This window comes from Oncorhynchus nerka, linkage group LG2, assembly GCF_034236695.1.
Source record: "Oncorhynchus nerka isolate Pitt River linkage group LG2, Oner_Uvic_2.0, whole genome shotgun sequence".
NCBI lineage: Eukaryota > Metazoa > Chordata > Actinopteri > Salmoniformes > Salmonidae > Oncorhynchus > Oncorhynchus nerka.
In genome coordinates this window covers 51,843,074-51,864,189 of record NC_088397.1, presented here as the reverse complement: position 1 = coordinate 51,864,189, position 21,116 = coordinate 51,843,074, and the positions used below count along the sequence as shown (strand labels likewise).

General features: G+C 41.3%; 1 protein-coding gene across 6 annotated transcripts in view; it reads left to right on the top strand.

The window, feature by feature from the left end:
• LOC115137294 (macrophage-stimulating protein receptor-like) overlaps window positions 1-21,116 on the top strand; it is a 35,948-nt gene that overhangs the window by 3,368 nt on the left and 11,464 nt on the right. For 5 of the 6 annotated variants that reach the window (XR_003864785.2, XM_029673565.2, XM_029673570.2 and 2 more), the window contains exons 1-11: window positions 4,627-4,855; window positions 6,930-8,250; window positions 16,028-16,204; window positions 16,348-16,470; window positions 16,575-16,745; window positions 17,062-17,222; window positions 18,755-18,890; window positions 19,115-19,251; window positions 20,333-20,512; window positions 20,649-20,748; window positions 20,859-21,077. Coding sequence is in view for 5 of the 6 variants with exons in the window: in XM_029673565.2 (XP_029529425.2) it covers window positions 7,033-8,250; window positions 16,028-16,204; window positions 16,348-16,470; window positions 16,575-16,745; window positions 17,062-17,222; window positions 18,755-18,890; window positions 19,115-19,251; window positions 20,333-20,512; window positions 20,649-20,748; window positions 20,859-21,077 (2,622 nt within the window). In the remaining variant the exon portion in view is untranslated. Of the gene's footprint in view, window positions 1-4,626; window positions 4,856-6,929; window positions 8,251-16,027; window positions 16,205-16,347; window positions 16,471-16,574; window positions 16,746-17,061; window positions 17,223-18,754; window positions 18,891-19,114; window positions 19,252-20,332; window positions 20,513-20,648; window positions 20,749-20,858; window positions 21,078-21,116 lie in introns of those variants that run through there. The other variant, XM_029673547.2, reaches the window with a different exon arrangement.

The window sequence follows — 21,116 nt, the reverse complement described above, 5'->3', positions numbered from 1 at the left end:
TGCTCATCTCCAGGATCTTTTTATGTGGATAAACGATAAAGCTAAGAACATGAACAACTTCATAGTGAAGAACACTATAACAACATGGAAGAAAATGAAACGTATTCTCAAGAACCAATATAACACACTGAAAACAAAACCTTTCTGGAGCAATCCTTGGATAGCTTTTCAGAATTCCCCAATACATTGGTCCACATTGAAGACTAAAGTCATAGAATCCGTAAATGACTTGGTAACAGGAAATACATGTATTTCCATGACAGAATTAAAAAGACGTTTTGGACTGACCAATAGTTTCGAATATTGTACATGCAACTTAAAAGTTACATATCATAATATTTTGATTTGAAGTATTTTGGATAACAGAGCAACCTTGAGGGACTCTCCAGAGGAGCAATGGAACTTCCTGTACTACTCTTGGCAGGAATCCAGATTATTTTAATGATTCCCATTCCTGTGTATATGAAGATACAGTATAAGATAATGTATATTCTATATGTGATATGATTTTTAGATGGTATTTTTCATGATGTACAGTGTGATCTATTAAATGGGTCAAGATTGGCATCATACTCAAGTGCATGAAAGGCATTCAATTGAACAGTTTTTGGGTGTCATCCATTCTCTTGCTGACTCAGGGAGTAGGCTAGGTATATTAAGAATTTCGTGGTGGTGGTAAGTCTAGGATTATGTTTTCTCTTACAGTGAGTGTATGGACTTGACTAGGATGTCATACAAAACCAGGGTGTCAGAGTTTAAGGGTCTGTATTTAATCAAGCAATGGTTTGTCTCAACCTGCTCAATTTGGTTTACACAGAAGCAGAGGAGGGTTTATTTTGATTCCAACATACAATAATCACTTATCACTAAATATATGCTTTAACTGTGTTTTCATGTGCAAACGGGTATCTAGACACAGATTAATCCATTGACCACATAATGCAAGCTCCACAACATTTTTCTGGCCTGGAGATACATGTATTGCCCAGTCCAAAGCAGAGACATTATTGTGTGTTCAAGTTATTTTTCTTATCTGCTTGGGGGTAGTTGATCCCATATGCACACCTTCTTTATATCTCACATGATCCAGATTACATATCCATAAAAGGATGATTTAGGATTCATCAAAAATGATTTAGTTGTCACCTTATATTTAGCAGCAAGTCAAAAGTGTCTCTGAAATCTTATTTGAGTCAGAAAAGGATGTTCATATGACAGGGAAGATATATCAAATCTTGCAGAGAGCATATCCAACTGACAATATCTTAGAACAAATATATAAACTATTAGAACCAAGACTTAAAAAGAACTGATGTTGGCACAAGATGGAGGGAAAGTTGGAACATGTTATCCAGTATAAACTAATGTATAGAATGTATTATACAAGAGACAACATTCACAAATTATACAGCACACTAGTAGTAATGTCTTAAGTGTAAAACCAATAATGACTCAATAATCCAAGCTTTCTGGGAATGCTATAAAGTCTGGAAGTTGTGGGTGTAGCTAGAACGTTGGCTGTCAGAAGTATAACCAAAGATATTTATCGCTAACCTAAGACAGTTCACCTGTGTAATTTACTGTGGGAGAAGCATAGTGAGCAGAACAACAAGGAGGTGGGCAAAGCCAATCATGAGCTTCTGAGATCCAATTGGCGTGTTGTAGCATGAATTGCATATTTCCATTAGGGAATGCCTCCTCGGTGAAGTGTGAATGTGCACAAAAATAATTAAACCTTGCACTCCTTCTAAACAACACTTAATTATTATTATTTTTTTACTTTGGCAAAGCGTCAAGTCTATAAAACTTAGTGCACTGGGTTTGTAACAGTTTCTAGTTTTGGAAACAGAAACATTTATTGAGATCAGATGTTTCATTGATCAGAAGATTTGCAGAATGTTGGCCTAGTTTCACAAAAATCCATCCTCTCCCATTACCTGGGACTGGACTTCCTCTCACTACCATATTTGATGGTGAGAAAAAAACGTTCTTCTTCTTCTTTGGGATTGGACCCCATTCCACTATTTAGCCCTATCTAATCCTATTCAAGGCCAATGTTCTGCAAGGACAGAACACTACCACTTAACACCCCCAACAAATCTTCTGCAGTAAAACCTTGCAATCCCAAGTAATTGTCTGCAGCTGCCACCACAACCTCTATTTTCTGTGACCCTACGTTCCATTTCTGCAGTACTGTTGACAAACATAGCTATGAATGCTAAGAAACCCACCTGACCGAAGCACATATTATTCCCATCCCTCTCTATTGGTCTATGACTACTCACAGGAATCCTCTCAGGATCCCTTAACCTGTACCCATCTTCCTCTACCACTCTCTTCACTGTTTCAGCATATGACACTTTCTGTACTACTGTAACCCTGGCAACCTCAACCTGCCTTTCCCTCACCGGACACCTCTGATCTCCAGCCCCATGGGTACCCCCACAGTTTACAGACACACAACTTTCTCCACCGATGCTACACGTTCCTTAATCTCATGCCCTCCCACACACTTCTCACATCTAGTAATCTCCCACCTGCACACTGCTGCAACATGAACATAAGAATGGCACCTAAAACACTGTAGTATCTTCGGAACAAAAGCTCTCACAGGATAACGAGAAAACGTTCTAAACGGATGGTTCAGCTTTATAGCCATGTGACCCGTCTGGGTTACCCCTTCTGTCCGTGGTATTACAATGCATATTTCAAGACATGGCATTTGGGGGTGTAGTGAGATACCCAATGGGCTGGACGATTTTCTTCTCATCACACATCTTGAAAAAACTTTTACAAAAAACTTGGAAGTCAATCAATCCGCCATCATTGACACAATGGAAAATCGAATGATTTATTATTGAAATAGCATGAGTGCCCAAGGAAAAGTAATTGGTACAATTTAAGGCCAGGTGGCAAACAATAATGCAGGCACTAGTGACGGGGTGTATAGGATATATGTATGTGTATACATGATTTATTAGAAAAATAAATTAAGACACATTTCAACCACACATGTGGATACAATGTATGTAAAAACCATTGAATATAACACAAACAAAGTGTTGAAACGTATTTCCATTGTGGTCCTCTTGTTAACAAACTACATCATCCATCAATGAACAACAAATTAAACATAGAAAACGAATGGAGTTGAGGCAGTTTGGAAAAGTCAGCATGGCTTGAGCAGAGGATGCATCGATGGTAAGCCAACATTAGAGCCATGGAGCAAGTCAGTCTGTCAGATAAGCCAGGAGCTCTTCATCAGGGCCCATGGCTTTGTCCAACGTTCCCAGTTCCTTCAGCACCGCTCCTCCCTATAGGTAGCTGATCCTCCATTGCCAACAGTAGCACCCAACTGGGTGATTTATCGGCTGCAGTAAAGAACCAGAAATTCAACCACACATCAGCGGTGGTCAGGAACAGTCCCTCTGCCTCTCTAACATCTCAGACACAGCCATCTCCACCTTCCAACCAGCAGGTGTAACAAAAAAGCAACAGCTGGCTATTCAGGGCAAACAAATGGATTTAACATGAAAGTCTTTTCACTTTGACATTGAAGACCACCATATATCAAGACAGATGTTTTTTTCTCAAAAAAATAAAGTCAAAATAAAAACAAATACAACTAAGTTTGAATGGTACTGATGGTAACGTTGTTACATCTAATGCCTGTTTGCCTGAGGCTGATGCTGTGCAGGTGTTTGTACACTTGTACACATGCATATACACACACTCACGTTCAAGCGCACACACGTGCACATGCACAGCCACACATACAGTACACACATGTAAATAATGGAACTTATTCAGTTGGCCTTGCTTTTAGGGTTTTTGCAGTCCTTCATGTTTTACGTGGCTTGGGGGTCTTGGAGCTGGGTAATGGAATTCATATTTTTGGGGGGTTGGTTCAGGGGCAGCTCTCGGAAACTGTGGTGGTGTGTGTTTTTGATCTTGTGGGAGATCTGTCGACGTTCCCTTGAGCAGGACGTTGACCCTGGATGCTACTGTGGGTCGCACTGGATGGGAGTCTGTTAGATGACTGAATGTAATGTAAATGTTGAGTGGCTTCACTGCAAGTAGATTGTATGTTTTAATATTCTACAAAAAAGAGATTTAGCAACGAAAAAATTATGGATTTGAAAGTTTTACAATTGTATTTTTTACAAGAGCTCTCAGCCTAGCCCTAGGCGATCTCATGGCACCATGTCAACCACCAACGCATGTAAGCATGCGTGTCCGGCCAGATGAGATGTAGTCATTGTTTGTGTGTCTGTAAATTGTTGTTCGTTTGTATCTGGAGTGTAACAAACTATTATGTAAAATAAAAAGAGATCGTATAGATTTTGTTTCTTTTTTTGTAAGATTTTCATTATTCCAAGAACAAGACCGAAACAAAGTACAGTAGGCTTATAACCATTTATGTTCAACCAAAATGTCCGAATATATCCAACAGGAACTGGCAAAAATGACAATGACTATTTTAGAATAATGAAATTGGAAATAAATGTTTTAAGTGAAGTGGCAAACTGCATTATCTACTTCACTGTCATTTTATGCACTTGGAAGTTGGCACGCTGTATTATGCGCGAAGAGGAGGTGAATGCGTGCGCTCAGTTGAGGAGTACAGCAAACCGTCTGGTGCACTGCAGTCTATGATTCACCTTTCGCCTGGAAATAAAAACAGTTTTCATTGTTTGAAAAATAGCGTAGGCTACGCATACAGCACATTCTCCATGAAAATAAACATTGGTGAAGGGAAAACTTTTCGACGTCCGCGCGTGGTCAAGGAATTGTCAGTTATGCTGTCAAGAGGACAACTCTGAGATTCGTGACGTTCGTGCATTACCTCAAACAGGTAAGTAGCGAAAAGTTATGGTTTAGTAACATGCGTTACATAATTTTGCAGAGTTCTGAGTTTATTCGTTTTTTGTGGTTCTCACCCAAAAATCTATATTGTGATTTTTAGACATCATCGAATATATTCAACTTTATAGTGAATTAAAATGTATATTGTAAACACTGATTGATTTAATAATCTGAAACATTTCCTAACGTGTCAACTCCATTCTTTCTATTTATATGGTATTCTATATTCTGTTTATATCTACTCCACTTGCATGACAGAACATTTATTCGGTTTGTTGTTTTTGTCAGTCTTTGAATTTGATTGATAGTTGCTGAAATCCCCAAATGATATATTATCAGTTTATTGATTACGACCGTATGTGTCGACCTGGATTCATGAGTTATTGTGTACCTTATCATAACTGTTTCAATATGATATACACATGGCATTTCCTGCAAGCCAGATAAGCTCATATTGCGTTATTGCATGTTTAACAGGGTGTCTGTGGGAATTATAAACCTATTAATCACGTCTCTGTAGTTTTGAATAGCTAAAACATGTATTAGCGCTATTGGACATGTTCACAAGCTCAGACAGTAGACCAAGCTGCAGAGACAAATCATGGGTTTCTCAGAACTACTGAACTCCACTCTATTCATTGATACATATTGAAATGCTCTACTCTTCAAATGACCTTTGCAGAAAGCACCTGAATGAGGATAATGCTATTTGTGACTTTTCAATGACCAAGACCAGATTGCAATGCGTTGCATGCCTACCTGTAAATGGCAACGAATGGAAACTAAATTTCAAACCTTTGGTTTATTAACCATGAGCATGAAGAAAGTCACTCAGTCCTTGCACCCATGTCCCTGCTGCTTTTAAACACGAAACCTCTGTTTGTTTGACATGAAGTTGAAGGTGTTAAAATGTAACATGTATGCCAATGCTATTCTATGAATTATTGATATACTATATATATATATATTTATATAAATTAAGATTTCCAACTTTTCATCAAGTCTAAAGGCTAATAACTTTATAATAGGTATTTTTTCCTGTATCTTGAAGACTGTTATATAACCACATATATAATGCTTCTGTTGTTGAAATTCTACAACTCGTTTTTTGAGAAGTCCCGCTTTCCATGTGGGACTTAAGAGGCACGTATTGTATGGCCATCAGTCCGTGTGCATCTTTTTCCCAGAAAGGCATGTAGTGGTTGTGACAGGAATGCAAAGTAGAGAGGCCCAGGTTCCTGAGTGCTACCTGTGACCTGGCTGTGATATGTCCGGTTAATCATCAACCCAGGGAATGTGGCTCAATGCAAATGCACAATGTCCGGGACATGGAGTGCTCTGGTCAACTACCCGGGAAATGAAGTGCTCTGGTCAACTTCAGCAGTAGCTACATGTATGTCATGTCATGGCTCAGTATTGATTAGCAATTAGAATGTGTTTAACCCATTCATCATTCGAACGTAAAGACCTCTAGGGAAATTAAAGCTTCTAGGGAAATCGCTATTCTCTTGCATTAGAAGATGTCTGGATTATTGATCTGTATTGCACTGGAAAGACAGAGGGTTTGAATGACTTTTACCTGCTTTGTATGAGAACATGGCACAATTTGGGGTAGATGCTTCGACACTACTAGGGCTTTTACGTAATTAGGTTGTGCTTTAGCAAGGCATTTTCAAGCTCAAAGGACAGAGCATGACATTTTCAGGCACTTTGAAATACTTCAGATTGTTAATTAAAAAAAGGCTTTTGTATGTCATGATGGAAGAGGTTTCACAGACACATACTGTGTAATACCAACACAGCTCTTTTTGGCTACCGGTATCTAAACATTTCCTATTAGGCTGTTGTTTACTATGAGACAGCGGAAGCTTTTAACATTGCTTCCTTATGACCACATCTCTTCAATCACTGTCTCTCTCATACTTGTCTCGACCAGAAAGTACTATACTCTACGTTATTTTAGATAGAATCCCATTATGTTTATAGCTTAGGAATCATATTGATTGCAATCTTGTGGACAGTCAGGAACACTTTAATCATTTCTAATTTTTTATTTTCCTCAGAGATCTGCAGCTGGTCTCAATAAGGATGACATTGTCCAACAATCAGACCTGGAGGTAACGCAAGGACGTCAGTCCCCCCTTCTCTCTGCATCTGAGAGTGGAGATGGTCCACTGGGCCACACAGTGGTTGACATGTGTCTGGCTCCAGACTGTCCTGACCTCCACATTGGACACCTGCCCCTCCACAACCCCTAGCCCGGTCAACTTCTCTGTGGTCTACACCATGCCCTTCTTCCAAACAAAGAGCCCCATCCAAAACATAGTGACCAACTCAATGTACCAGGAAGTGTATGTGGCATCTCAGAATGTGATTGAGGCTGTGAACATGAGTTTGGAGAAGGTGTGGGAGCTTTCTACAGGCCCAGTGGGCGGCCCTGAGTGTAAGATTTGTGATTTGTGTGACGTTGACAAGGATCCCAACTTCCTAGAGAACACTGACAATGAGGTATTATTGTTGGATACATTCTTTATGTATTTATACTCTTGTGGGAGTTCTCAATATGGTGTATGCCATTTCCACCAACTTAAGACAGATGGACAACCACCCAATAAGAATTCATCTAAGTGTTTATTCAGAAAAGAATCTAACTCTGCTGCCTATTGCCCTGACTGCCTTGCCAGCCCGCTGGGCACCAAAGTCACCATGGTGGAGGAGGGACAGACTGTATACTTTTTTGTGGCTTCCACTGTAAATGATAGCATGACACAGAGATATGACAGGAAGTCCATATCAGTGCGCCGACCATTGGCGTCAGAAGACGGTTTTTACAATGACGTGCGGGGACTGACCGTTCTGCCTAGCCTGCGCAGGACCTACAACATTGAGTATGTCTACAGCTTCTTCACCCAGGAGTTTGTCTACTTCCTGTCCATCCAGAGAGAGAGCCCTGACCAAGAGTTCTCCCCGTTTCAGACGCGGCTGGGCCGCCTGCCGAGGAATGAGTGGGAGATGAGGAGGTACCGGGAGGTGGTTCTGGAGTGCCGGTTTGAACCCAAACGGAGGAGAAGGAACACGGTAAGCGGGAGTGAGGCCTTTAAGGATGTGGTGTACAACATGGTGCAGGCCGCCCACTTTGGGAAGGCAGGCAGTGAGCTGGCGGATGAACTTGGAGCAGAGGAAGAGGATGACATCCTGTATGGAGTGTTCGCTGTCACAGATGACAATAGGGTCACAGAGCACGACTCAGCCCTCTGTGCCTTTCCAATGGACAACGTGAACAAGGCCATCGATGACGGGGTGGATGACTGCTGTAAGTCTGGCCCAGAGCAGCTGTCCCGGGGACTTTGCCACTTCCAGGCCTGCGAGAGCTGTCCTCATGAGGTGAGCCCACCAACTCAACACTCACTCACACAGGTTGATCCAGAGAGGTGTTGGTAAATTGTGTTATATACATTATGCGTACACAGTCTGTTCAGGTTGTCTTCACAATGCATAGATAGCATGAGAGTTATTCCCTCACTTCACTGTAATATTTGTGACAGACTGGGTAAACGTTAGTTAGTTTGGCTACTTAATAGGGGTGAAACGATTCACAAAACTCATGGTTCGGTACGATACTGTACTGTGGTGTCACGGTTCGGTACGGTTTCGATACATCGACAAAATAAATGCCTGAGAAATATGTAATTTGTATTTAGATTTTCCATTTATTATAATAGTAAACATGGGTAGCTTGAATTCTCAGGAGGATATGGAAACAAAGGGACAACAAAAATCAGCAGTGCCTGCCTTATAACATGAAATAATATAGTCATTTAAAACAGAACTTCAACAAGTGTTTAGTCCAGCAGCAAATACCAAAATTAAGTCACATAGCAGTGCTTTAAACAAAATAGGACCACTTGAGACTGGTTACTTGAAAAAATAAATAATAATAATAATCAGATTTTCTAGTTTTTATTTCAGAAGATTAGTCTATCCACATTATCTGTAGTGAGCACAGATCGGCTTACTGTGACAATATCAGTCGCTGTGGAGAATACCCTCTCGCTAGGGACAGATGTCCCAGGCACAGCCAGGTAGCGCCTTGCTAACATGGTAACATGAGGGTATATTAACTCTTTGGTCTTCCACCATGTAAGTGGATCAGCATCCAGAGGAATAAGGTCCACCTCCCTGTATGAGGCCATCTCCTCCTCTACGACCTTGACCTTTGACTTGGTTCCCTGCTCCTGGGTCGTGAGCAACTCCCCAAAACGCTCAGCCATGGCAGACTTATTTTCTGGAGGAGAACCCCTGTCGTCTGTCGTCTCTGGAGAGGGGTTGGCTCCTGTGGTATCTGTGGCTTTACCCGGCAGAATTAAATTAGATGAAAATCTCTGAAGTGGCTTTAAAAATATGATTTGTTGTTAGAAATATATATATATATATCAGACGCTATTATGACAATTACAATTATTGCTTTATAATGAATTGTTAAATCACTAATTAATAAAATAAACGTCACATTAACAAAATAATTACAATACCTGTTGTATATTGGTCACAATCTCTGCTGTGAGTTCATTGTAGACTCTCAGATGAGCAGCAGCATCCAGGTGCAGCAGGGACTTGAACCGGGGGTCCAAAGCGGTGCTCTTGTGTCAGAAGTCTTGGACACCAGGGTCAGCATAATAGGCTCCAGGTTAACTCTGATAGCAGTCGTGACATCCCTTACTACGGGTTCATCTTTATCAGATGCCATCATTGATTTCCATCATTGATTTCAGGATCATTGTTTTCATAAGCAGGACCATGGAAACTGATGGAATGCACTGTTTTGAGAGGTTTGCACACTTTGATTACTTCCTCTGCTAGTCTTATGTCATTTTCAGACAAAGTCACAATATCTTTGACATTGTTCCTCACAGCTTGATCAGTCAGTGTAGAATACACCGCAACTTTCTGCTCAAGGTATCTCTCAAACATGTCATGGCTTGAATTCCATCTAGTAGGGACATCTTGGATTAGTTTCTAGTTTGGCAGCTCCAGCATCTCCTGTTTTGTCTTGAAAACATGTACAACGGTTGTGGTTTTATGAAAGAAGGATACCACCTTCCTGATCTTTGCTAAGAAGCGAGAGATTGGATTCACTGACATTGCTTTTTGAGATGCTAGATGACTAACGTGAGCAAAGCATCCTATCTGTGGCCCTAATCCAGGTAGCGCAACTGCATTTACAATATTTCTAGTGTTATCAGTGGTCACAGGAATCATTACATTATCCATCTCCAACTTCCACACTGCAACTACTTCCCTTAGCTCTTCCCCCAAGTTTACACTGGTGTGACTACTCTTAAAGGGACGTGTTTGAAGGATATGGCTTTTTATCTCCCATTCTGCCGTAATGAAATTAGCCGTTACAGGAAGGTAGCTCTAGATGTCCAACTGTCTGTGGTTAGAGCAACAACTCGCTCTCAAGTTGTTATATTTTTTGTTGTTGTGTAAGGCAGGTATTAGTGTACGGGAAGGAGTAGTGAAGTGCGGCTCGACCACTTTAAACATTTGTCTGAACCCCGCATTCTCTACCACAGAGAAGGGTTTCATATCTGCCGCTATGAATTTGCGGAGGGAGTCGAAAAGAAAACACACAGAAGAAGGCTGTTGTATAAAACACTTGTCTCCGGATGACATCTTCAAACTAAGGGCAACCATAGCATCCATGACAGAGAGGGAGAAGCGTTCATCCATGTATACGGGTAAAAAAAAGCTATATTATCAGATATTATATGTTTCTAATTTAGTCAGAAAGTTGTTTTCATTGCAAGTTAAAGCATACTGTTAGCTAGTTAGCTAACGTTAGCTTGCTGGCTCGCTAGCTAATGTTACGTGTATGATCTGTGTACTAATATTATTCGTATCTCAGAGCCATTTGCATTTCTAGTTATAGCCTAATGTTAGCTAGCTAGCTCACATTGAACCTAGCTAGTTGGTTAGCTTTAGCTACCAGTAGATTCATACAGGGTAGTAATGTTATGAGTTGGGATTATGGTTCATTGTTAAACTAGCTACATGTCTAAACAAAAGACTCCACTATGCTACTAACCATTTCACTGTACCGTTTACACCTTCTGTGTCCTGTGCATATGACAAATAAACATTGATTGTATATGATATAGTGTGTGTTTACCATAGAAGGTAATGTGAAGAACAACATGACCTGCATCAAAGTCAAATTAGGATATAACGTTAGGTCAATGAGACAGTGTCCAAGTTCTAAAATTCTCCAGTAGGATGCCCTGCTTTTATTTAGTCAGTCAACACCCTTTAAAAGTTCACTACATAAGACCGAATCTAGACGGTCGGTCACATATGGTAGGCTTACCACATAGATCGGCATTCCTAAAATACTTTTGAACGTCCTTTTTTGGTGCAGTCCGGACCTGCCTTGATTTCCACATCCACGGACGTTTCGTTCAGATTTTGTCCGTCTGGACCAGCCTTGATTTGGCCCAAACATAAATGTTTATAAACAGAGTATTTTCAGCTTTAATTGAGAACCAAAAATGAACCTGATTTCAACATCCGGAAAATACGTATTTTCAACTTTCATTCTGAACTGAAAATGAACCTGATTTCAACGTCTGGAAAACACATATTTTCACATTCATTCAGAACCTAAAGTGAACCCAACTTTGATATCTGGAAAATATGTATTTTAGATATCTTTTCAACGTCATTTTGCTTACTGGGACTATTCTAGTAGGGGCTGAAATGTATTTGTCTTGACTAGGACGGACCCGCCCTGAGCCTAGATGCGTTACGTACATGTCTGGCTGGACTGGTAAAATGGAGACTTGGATGTCTGTGGAGTCAGCGAGAGTGGGTGATCCAGTGATAAAATAAAAAAAACAACTGTACAAAAATGTGAGCTATTTTCCAACCAGGAAGAAGTGGACTCTCCAGAGGAGTAATGGAACATCCTGTACTACTCTTTCGGCAGAAAAACAGATTATTTCAATGACTCTCATTCCTGTGTATCAGTGGAGGCTGCTCAGAGGAGGAATGGGAGGACCAGGCTCCTCAGTGAATTTCATAAAAATTAAACTAGTGAAACATTAAAAAATACGTCCTTTTTAGATATCCTAAATATACTCATGTCACCAAATAATTGATTAAAACACACTGTTTTGCAATGATGGTATACAGTAGCCTCAATAGCACTCAGTAGGGTAACACCATGCTACACAGCCAGAGGACAGCTAGTTTCCATCCTCCTCTCGTGGTTCTCTCCCCCTTCCATAAACTTACACAGTAGTGATAACAACTTCCGGAGGACGTCATCAAACCTATCAGAGCTCTTGCCCACCCATGAAAGGATCAGATAATTAATATAGTACATAAAACATAAGCTACAGCCAGTTAGCACTGCAGTGCATAACATGTGGTGAGCAGTTGACTCAAAGAGAGAGAAAGACAATAGTTGAACAGTTTTGAACAAATTCATTTCTTCAAAAATTAAGGAGAAGCAAGAGAGAGAGAGAGAGAGAGAGAGAGAGAGAGAGAGCTGTATTTTGTATATTAACTTTCTTAGCTAGCAAATGCAGCTAGCTTGTTTAGCCTACTCAAACACCTGGCTCAAACAGAGAGGGATGCTATGCTACCTAGCTGGCTATGGCTATCCAACACTGGAATTCTTCCAAGTCAAGTTAAGCTTAACTTTAATGTATTGTCACTGGGGCCCGTCGATGTATTGTAACTGCTAAATTGCTTGCAAACTGTACACTGTACTGTATGATTGTAGCGGCTTTACTAACGCATTAGTTCTAGTAGCTATGTTAGCTAATATGGTGACAACGATGTAGGCTGTGTGTAGGGGTTAGAGGTTATTATATGAAGGTTTGGCTTGGAAAGTTGTTTTTGCCATGTCACAGACAGCTGATGTGTTGTGCACTGAAGTCCACAAGCGACGGGAATAGGTGAGAGGAGGAGAGCGTGTAGATGTGAGAAGGAATTATCCCAATGATAAAATGAATCATGCTATTTGTATGTGGCTGCTATGAAAGTGAACTGTGTTTGCGTGTGATCAGGGGTGTATTCACTCTGCCAATTCTGTTGGAAAAAAAGTTTCTTAAACGGAAGCAAACCGAATGAAACGGGGATAAACATACGTGAATTTGTCCAATAGAAACTCTTGTTTGCAACTGTTGGACTAATGATTACATCCTAGATCAGGTAGATGCAGGCAGGATTGTACAAGGCAGTATTGAATGTGTCAATGTCTGTCCCCTTGATTACTCAAATTTCTCTCAACCTGTGCACCTACACTGAAAACTTTAATTCATAGGCTCGTTTGTCACAATCTCATGATGGGTATCGGCAATATTTGAGTAGCATGTAGTAGCCTAAACTTATCAATGTTACATTGAACTGGGTGAATGGAGTTTGAATGACAGTCATCCAGTATGCTGTAATAGAAATAAGGCCATGCTCCCAAAAAATAATCGTCCTCCCTCATCTTAAATGACACCGACCGCCACTGTAGGCTAGGTATAGTAAGAGCCAATGGAATTTCTTGTGGGTGGTAAGTAAAGGATGATGTTTTCTCTTACAGTAAGTGCATGGACATGACAAGGCTGTTAAACAAAAGCAGGCATGTCAGAGTTTAATGGTCTGTATTTAATCACGCAATAGGTTGTCTCAACCTGCTAAATTTGGTTTACACAGGAGCAGAGGAGGGTTGAAAGGAAGGAGTTATTTTGATTCCGACAGCAATCACTAATCACAACAACAAAAAATCCTTTATCTCTATTTTCATGTGCAAACAGCTATCTAGGCACAGAGAAATCCATTGACGTCATAATGCAATTGCTCCACAAAATGTTTCTGTATTGCCCACTATAAAGCAGAGACTTTATAGTGTGTTCAAGTTTTTTTCTTCTCTGCCTTGGGTAGTCGATCCACTATGCACACATCCTCTATATCTCACATGATCCAGATGACATATCCATAAAAAGAAAACTGTGATTTAGGCTTAATCAAAATTCTTTAGTTGTCAGTTTACATGTATATTTAGCAGTAAGCCAAACAGTGTCTTTGAAATCTAATTAGGCTGTTATCCTTTTGATCAGGTTCAGGATAGACAAGGCCATGACACAGTTGTAACATGATTCCTGTAGCAACCAATAGCATTTACTGGCTCTTGACTCCTCTAGAGAGCAATCCATTTGTTTGGAAGCTTTTTTTGTGGGATGGAAAACTGCTTCATGGAAAAAGGACACAACAGGTTGCCAACAAAAGAAAACAGCCAACACAAGATAGCAACACAAATAGCTGAAAAAGAACATGATTTTGGACAGAGGCCAACGTATTTGGGAGTTAGTTAGCTTTTAAACTTGTTTCCGGATTTGCGTCTTTGAATAAATCTCTCATGGAACGGTGCCTTTGGCAATGTTTTATTGTCAGTCAAATGAATTGTATGCCTCATTTATCTGGGAATGAACATGTTTTAATACTGTGAAATTGAACTGCGTGTCTGCCATAACGACCATTTACATTTTTGACTGTTCTTTTTACATTTTATATTTACTCAGCAAATAGCTGAAAACGTGCCAGTGAGTGTTACTACTATGAGATCACATTTGACTCCCCAAATATTCCCCGACCTCTACAGACCTCTGGCTCTGAAATTCTTTAGGGGGGCTAATTTGAATCAACAGCAGATTTTGAGGGATTTTTACATCCGTACCCCAGTACGACCAACATAACCGCAGTTTCACAGTACTTGGCTGTTTCATTGTGTTTTCACAATTCAGGATAGGACAGGAGTGGCCTGCCAGCTGGAATTGACAGGAATCTGAAATCCGGGTCCCTCCCTCTCCAACATTAGCTCACAGCTGCTACCAATAACCCTGCTTCTCACAAGAACAACTACACCTCCCATGAGTGTCATTGTCTATATAATTATTAAATAATTTGAAGCCTATTTATGTGTACTTTTCTGGCTCCTGGCATTGAGTGCTTATTGTTGTCTGGTCTTTGCCACACTGTCTACCTCCAGCATGCTCAGATGTTATGAAGCCATGGAAACAAATCCTCCATCGCCAACCTTTTTCAAGGACAGTATTGTGGGAGAAAACATATACATACAGAGTGTCATAAAAATACACTGATAAGGCATATTCCATTTTGGCATCTGTATCAGTAGTACAAATTCTGATTCCCAAATAGCACCAACAGTTCTGTTGAACCTGAACTAATAATCACATACTGTTCCTTGGTTATATCCTTGTTCTTCTAGTTTTTGTGCATATTCATGACAATGACTGTTGGAACTTGAGATCTGAGACAATTGATTATGTTTTTTTTAACATGTTATTTGTACCTCTTTAGATGGAGTTTCTTTGCACCAAGTCAGTATGATAAATATAATATAGTAGCGAGAGCTATGAATCACCATGGGTCTTTGGCATCTGAGGTCAGACGCCATTGTGGTTCATTCAGGAAAGTTTCTGGTCCCATGAGGAAGGTGGGCAAAATCAGTCAATAAAGTTGCACAGTCTATAGCTGATATAATATTATCAGAGCTGTGGAGGAACTCATTGGTCAGTGTGTTCTCAAAGTGTTCCCTTCTAAAGCATTACACAAGCTAGGGTGCATTTGCTTTAAAACCTTTTCTTCGTTTTTCACTTGGCATCAGGTAAGCTGCTCACCCAGTTCCTTGTTCCGAGAACATCTGTTCACGAAACAACAGCAGTAGGCTTTAGTGCCTCAAGGCCTGATGTCAAGTACCATATATAATACCCTACATTTACTATTGCACTTTAACAGGTTGTAGATAGAGAGCTTTTGTAATATTTCTTTTTTTTCCAAAATGTGAACACATTGTACATGGATCAAGATAACACTAAATTACCAAAAGCTGAAAAAGTATTATCTAAGTATTGTGTAAGTAGTTTTGAATATGTTATTTGAATAGCACAAGTAGATTTAATAACACATGCCCCTATGAGTCCTTGGTTTGCAGCCCAGAATTATTCTGATTAATCTTGACCAGAAAAAACTCTGGGAGCTAGGGCCCAATTATTTTCCCGCTCTAGGCTCGTGACCAGAAAAAACTCCTGTCCCTACTCAGAACGTACATCTCCCTATTTACTATGCCCCATCTCCCTGTGACCAGAGCATGGAGAACAACGCCACCTGCAGGGACCACCCCACCATGGTGTCTAAGCCCTATTACAGAGTGGACCTCTTCAACAGGCAGATGAATGACATCCTGCTCACCTCCCTGCTTGTCACCACCATAGAGAACAAGACCGTGGCACACATTGGCACCTCCACTGGACGGCTCCTCCAGGTATGGAGGGGGACAGCTCACAACAGAGTGTGATCCTGATCCAAGATGATCTAATCCAATGGAGTTAAATGAAAAATGTGAACATACTATAGTTCTGCTCTTCTTCGATAGATTATTAACGATCTGCTCTGTCTTTTTGGCAGCTTGTTTTGAGAAGATCAAGCCCTATTATCTTTGCCAATTACACCTTGGTAGAGAACCAGAGGGTCTCCCCAATTGCTGCTGTGTACTCGTCAGAATCTCTACTGTTTGTGGTTGGAGACAAGGTTTGGAAAAGCCAGTTCAAAATCAGTTACAGTTAGCAAAACAGCAATCAAAGTGACTCTTTGATTGAATCAAAGTTAATCAAATCGCTCTCTTTGGCTGGCAGGTGATCCAGGTGCCTCAGAGGGGGCCAGGCTGCCAGCACTTCATGACCTGTGCCATGTGCCTGACAGCCCCTGAGTTTATGGTCTGTGGCTGGTGCTCTGGAGAGTGTTCCTGGGAGGAGGAGTGCAGTGGCCACTGGAGGAACGAGTCTTGCCCCCCTGGTATTACCGGGGTGAGAAGAACTGGGGAGAGGAATGTGTTTGTTTTGTGCAGGGAGGTTTGGATTGGAGCAATTAGCTACCCTACCTTACAATGGATCTTACTGCTGGCTAGGTTCTATGTGGAATAATGTGTTGTTGAATTCAAAGAAATGCCAAACATATCTTTATGGTTATCATAAAGATATGTTTGAGATTGTCCATAGTCACAGATTACCTGGGCATAACCATAACGTGACCATAACTTTGTATAGTATTTGTATGTTGTGATAATGATAGGTTGTGATTGAAAGTTCATATGCTGAATCTGTTTGTTCCTGTTTGGCCTAGTTCTTCCCTAAGACAGCTCCCCCTGATGGTCAATCAGAGCTGACTCTGTGTGGCTGGGAGTTTCAGTCTCCCCTGAGGCCTGCCATCAGCTCCAGAACCCACCTGGTGAGACTGGGACAGACAGCCTGCGCCGTGCTGCCACTGAAGAGCAACAACACACAGTGAGTACCACTCACAATGACAGAGGGTCGGCAACAACACATCCACCACGCTGACCCTCAACACGGGGGCCCCTCAGGGGTGCATGCTTAGTCCCCTCCTATACTCTCTGTTCACCCACGACTGCGTGGCCGCGCACATCTCCAACACTGTCCTTAAGTTTGCCGATGACACGATGGTGGTAGGCCTGATCACAGACGATGATAAGACAGCCTATAGGGAGGAGGTCAGAAACCTGGCAGTGTGGTGCCAGGACAACAACCTCTTCCTTAACGTCAGCAAGACAAAGGAGCTGATTGTAGACTACAGGAAATGGAGGGCAGAGCACGCCCCTATTCACATAGATGGGGCTGTAGTAGAGCGGTGTCCACATCACTAAGGACCGCTCATGTTCCAAACACACCAACACAGTCATGAAGAGGGTACGACAACGCCTTTCCCCCCTAAGGAGGCTGAAAAGATTTGGCATGGGCCCTCAGATTCTCAAACTTCTACAGCTGCACCATTGAGAGCATCTTGACTGGCTGCATCACCGCTTGGTATTACAACTTCTTGGCATCCGACCGTAAGGCGCTACAGAAGGCAGTTTTTACGTCCCGGTACATCACTGGGGCCAAGCTCCCTGCCATCCACAACCTCTAGACCAGGCGATGTCAGAGGAAGGCCCTAAAAATTGTCAAAGACTCCAGCAACCCAACTCATAGACTGTTCTCTCTGCTACTCCATGGCAAGTGGTACCAGAGTGCCAAGACTGCTGAATGGTTAATCAAATGACTACCCAGACTATTTGCATTGACTACCTTTTTATTTGCACTAACTCTCTTGCACCGGCTGTATGCACACTCCCCGGACTCTAACCACACACTCACACATACAACACTGAGACGCCAACACACACGCACACGCACGCACAGACACACACACACACACACACACACACACACACACACACACACACACACACACACACACACACACACACACACACACACACACACATGCATGCATATGGACACCACACACGCACTCACACATAGACACACTTTCACACTCTTAACATACGCTGCTGCTGTTTATCATCTATCCAGATTGCCTAGTGACTTTTATCCCTACCTACATGTACATATTACCTCAACTCCGCACATTGACTCAGTACCGGTGCACCTTGTATATAGTCTTGCTATTGTTATTTTATTGTGTTACTATTTCCTTTTGTTTTGGTGCACATTTTTCTTACTTTTTAACTCTGCATTGTTGGGAAAGGGAAGTAAGCGTTTCACGGTTAAGTCTACACCTGTTGTGTTCGGCGCATGTGAAGGTTTTGATTTGATTTGAGATGCACAGTGGATCATATTAGTCATATTGACATATAGGTTTATTGTATGTACAGTAGGTAGGTTTTACTCAACTAGTATGGGCCATTAAGGAAACATACTGTAGATGTTAACTCAACTGAAACGTCTCATGGTGATTTCTGCTTCATCTTTTTTGACATTTGATGTTACTTTGACACTGTTGTTGTGCCGCTCCTTAGCCTGGTGTGTAAGATCCACTCTGGGCCCATTGAGCTGTCCACATCAGTTAACATCACTGTGGAGGTGCATGAGGAGAAGATAGAGGGCTGCTACGCCATCGACGGGAAATCAGAAATGCCAGGATTTACCTTTGTGGTAATTTGAATCTACAATTGATTGCATTACCTATTTTCAGTTGGGTGACTCATTTGATTATGTCTCTGTTAATAATACGATGTATTATTGCATGTAACAGAGACACACTGTAAATATCAAAGTGAGTGTCCTCTGTTGTACATACAAAGTCACCATCACTCTTTCAGGGGTACTTTATGAATGGCTTTAGGATTAAATTGGTGACATTTTGCTCCCTTTGGCAGATTCCCAACATCACAGACATCCAGCCCAACTACGGGCCTCGTGTTGGGGGAACTCTGATTACTGTGACTGGGCCTCACCTGGACGCTGGGAAGAACAGGAGGGTCACTCTGAATGGAGATCCCTGCCCAATCACCAGGTGGATGAAGTTGGGTCATTCCACCAATTCGGTGCATTTTGAGATGTGTAACTTGATGAAAAAAAACCTGTTGATTTCAAAAATGTTTTACATTGTCATAAAGCGCATGTTCAACTGAATAACAAACAAGTTTTTCCATCTCAAGAGGTTAAATAACAAAATGACTATGGGTAACAGGGTTGACTTGTTATGCTTGGCCCACTATGTTTTCCATCACAAAACATCAGAAAATTGACAGATCAGCTCACCTGCTTTTACACTATGATTTGACTATTAAGATGTTCAATGTTTCTTTTGAAAATAATATTTAAATGGAATTGTTTAACCATATTAAAACGAGAGTTCAATTCACGTAACATGGTTGACCTTAAAAAATGGGACGAATCCCTAATCAAATGAATCATTAATCACATGAAAGAAATAATCATCTTCAGAAATGACTTTGTCAAATAAACAAAATAACTAAGGCTTTACAATTATGATTTTGGCCCGTTATTAAGTCTTTATTAAAAATAAACACATTTACCGGTAATCAATTTTCCATGTGGTCTATGTTAAAGGCCACTTAGTTGAATATAACAGGCTTTTAATTTCAATTTTGGTGCCAAAATGTCTAATTAAAATATCAAAGGATGCAAAGCCACTCATTTCGTGGAACGATCCAGTTACTGGTTATGTCATTATGGCTCTCCTGTGATGTTTTCACCCAAAGCCTGTTTCCTCTAACCTGTACTTCTAAAATACCTGCCTGTATGACATAATTTACTATCACCTATTTACCTGTGTGAGCCCCATGCTTGTCCCAGCATGTGTGTGTGTGTACAGTAATCGCAAACTGATCGCAATCTGACTGTGTACCGTTCAATTACAGGGAGTGAATGAAAAACTAGTAGTTGTGATGACTAACTCAGTGTGGTGTATCCTTTTATTTCTTTTCAAAATATACATATCTTCTAAGTAGTCATTTTCATGTTGTGGGGGTGATAAACACATAAAGCCACATGTGGAGTGAGGTGACCATAAGTCCTAGCTGTAGGAGTATACTAACCCTGGACTTCCTCCCTACTTCACCTGCCTCCAGTGTCACAGCGCCCAGAGGGAACATGTCCTCCATCATCTGTCTGTCTCAGCCCATCGCGGAGGTGAGGGACGTCCCCCTCACTGTGTTCATAGACAAGTCCCCTGTCCTCACCACCAAAGTCTTCTACTACAAAGAAAACCCAGAGGTCACAGCTGTCCTCCCAGACTGCAGTTTCGACAGGTAGGCCAAGCCTTTACAATCTGTCACCATCTCAACCAAAATAAAAGGTGGATAGATCTAAGCCCTGCTGGTGGGTTTCTGTAGAATCTGTTATTGTCACTCGCTCCACTCCATTGTTTTTCTCTGTCGACTCCAGGGGCTCAAAGATAATCATTGAAGGGAAGAACTTGGACTCTGTTTACAGGACCATCATCCGCTTTAAGCCCAATGAGGGCCACCTGAAGCCTGTCATCAGAGTACGGTCCAATAAAATATTATACAACCACATACTGTATACATGATAGAGATAAAACTTTTTTTTCTTCATGTAATCAGATGCATACAACTCTTTTATAATTCCCTCCAGGTGTGCAAAGGCAAGTCTTTGCCTACACGGATGGAGTGCATAACTCCTGCTCTCCTCCGGGAAGAAACAGAGGAAGGGGAGCTCTCCTTTGATATGGATGGAGCTGTTGGACTGTGGAATGGAGAGTTCTCCTACCACCCCTATGGCGAGCCCATACCCTTTGAAACTGAGGGCCATGTACTTAGGCTGTACCATGGGCAAGATGAAGTGTCACTGCATGTAAGTGCAACAGTGCCATAACAACACACCTTATTAATG